This window comes from Gymnoscopelus microlampas (genome assembly GCF_963454915.1).
Source record: "Gymnoscopelus microlampas genome assembly, chromosome: 12".
Lineage (NCBI taxonomy): Eukaryota > Metazoa > Chordata > Actinopteri > Myctophiformes > Myctophidae > Gymnoscopelus > Gymnoscopelus microlampas.
This window is the reverse complement of record NC_139949.1, coordinates 19,889,131-19,891,433: the sequence shown is the minus strand read 5'-3', so window position 1 is coordinate 19,891,433 and position 2,303 is coordinate 19,889,131. Positions and strand designations below refer to the sequence as shown.

Genomic DNA, 2,303 nt, shown 5'->3' with positions numbered 1-2,303 from the left:
ACCGTACTGTTTTGTCGCATTCCTGAGCCAATAATTTGATGACAGGTCATAGGTCAATAGGAGACTCAGTAGGAGACTCTGAGTCTCCAACCAACCGAATGGGTTGGGGACTCCACGGGTCATCAAATTATTGGCTTAGGAAGGCGACAAAAACAAAAAAGTCTCTACGAATTCAAGGCTTCATGGGGTGAGTAATTGGTAGAAAATAAGTAATTTTTTGGGTGAACTACTCCTTTAAGAAAATAGTTTGCTTTGAAAAAAAATGTCATTGTGCTAAACATGCCAGCCAATAAGGGTTAATCATTAATCAATCAATCGACTAGCTTTGAAAAGTCTAACACACAGTATATCTGGTATGTTCAGCCAGCATCACACATATAATAGCTGTTAGGCATAAATACATAAAATAAACACATCCATGTATGTGCAACAAAGAAATAGTAAACCTCGGATTAGTCCATTGTCCATTATATAAAAAAGAATCTCATAGGATAGGATGTCACAGCATGACTCTGTCATGTTACTCTACGTATGTGGAACGCTATACAGGTTGAAGCAGGGACTTGCTGACAGGGAAGTTATATATGTATATATACACATACACACACACACACACACACACACACACACACACACACACACACACACACACACACACACACACACACGTATGTATACTGTATACACAGTAGTTTGTGTGTGTCAGTCGTCAGTCTCTGACCAAGCATGCCTGCACCAGCCTGCTTGAACTGCAGCTCTTTTCATTGCTGGTTAAAACAAAAACCCAGCACGTCATGCTCCTCAGAGGCAAGGGAGGTCCATAAGTGTTTCTCCTCCATTGTTCTGCATGTCCTGTTCTGACAATGCTTCCTTCGGTCTGTCCTCTACGGTTTGAAGCAGCCAGAACAGCTCATCTGCTTGTTGGAGTTGAGCTGCGGCGAGATGGTGTCCGGTACCACCGACTTCAGAATGTCGTTCTCTGTGGCCATGATGTGTTTGACGAGGAAGTTTGCTGCCTCATTGATGTTGAGGTTGTCCTGAAAATAAATAATAAAAAAGGGGTATAAGCCTGCAGGCTGGTAGAGGTAAAACGTGTTAAAATGTGTTATTTCTTCAGAGATTATAATCTTTCTGTCAATTCTGCTACTTCTGAAGTGTGTATTGTAGTCGAGAGATGAGAAAAAAGACTTGCTTCCATTTGTTCTGTGAATATGTGGCTTGTGTATTAACCACGGGATCACAAGATCAGAGTGATTTTAATAGAGTGCAAAGTGCAGAAATCTCATACCATTCCAACAATAACAACTAAACAAAATATATTTTTTTAAATAAATGGAAAGGTCTGTGGAAGAGAGAAACACACTATTTTGTTGTGTTGTGTCAATGAAGTCAGAGCACAAAATGTTGAGTAACACAATAATCTTCTATTAAAGCTGCCCTTTGGCCCTGACCCTATGCAAAATACACTATGGGGTTCTGACCTAGTTTAAAACAGCAATAATCTCAGGCAATACATAAAGTATGTCTATGGTTATCTGCGTGCACATGCATATAGTGTGCTAGATGTACACAGCATGTGCAGGAAGGACAGCACTACCCCTTCTGTGTGTTTTCAAACTAATTTACATGAGTAACACAACATTAACGTATAAAACAAGAGAATAACAAGTTCCTGATGATGGCCATCGTTTCCTATATTAAAGTTGGCTAATGTCACTATGACTCAGACATAACCATAAACAAACCCGATACGGCCATATTATATAGGCATGTCACTATGACTCAGACATAACCATAAACAAACCCGATACGGCCATATTATATAGGCATGTCACTATGACTCAGACATAACAATAAACAAACCTGATGCCCATAGATAGGCATATATGGAGATCCGGTTGTCCAGAGCCACAGATCCGACCGCTATGCCCATATATGGTCATATGCATATATATGGGACCGACCGACTTCAAACTCGGTGTGCGCATCGGCAAGGACTCGAGGGAGTGCGCTGCCTGCCGCCGAGTTGTTCGGATATGCGGTAGTCCAGAACCACAGATCCAACCGATAATATGGGCAGGCCAATATATGGGCATATACTGAAGACATCAGGGATCTCCATATATGGGCATAAAAGGGACAGGGACTGACAGATAGAGATCTCCATACTGTATAAGGGCATAAAAGGGTCACAGGTAGACAGACAGATACAGAGATCTCCATATATGGGCACAAAAGGGACACAGACAGACGGGTACAACGCCCCCAACACTATGACTCAGACATATCGGTCGGATCAACGG

General features: G+C 41.7%; 1 protein-coding gene across 1 annotated transcript in view; it reads right to left on the bottom strand.

The window, feature by feature from the left end:
- Nucleotides 1-713: 713 nt before the first annotated feature.
- The window catches only part of rab38b (RAB38b, member of RAS oncogene family), a 6,639-nt gene continuing 5,049 nt past the window's right edge, over nt 714-2,303 (bottom strand). Inside the window, exon 3 of the mRNA XM_084074567.1 lies at nt 714-1,037. Coding sequence (XP_083930693.1) covers nt 885-1,037 — 153 coding nt within the window. The 3' untranslated portion in view covers nt 714-884. The remainder of the gene's footprint in view (nt 1,038-2,303) is intronic.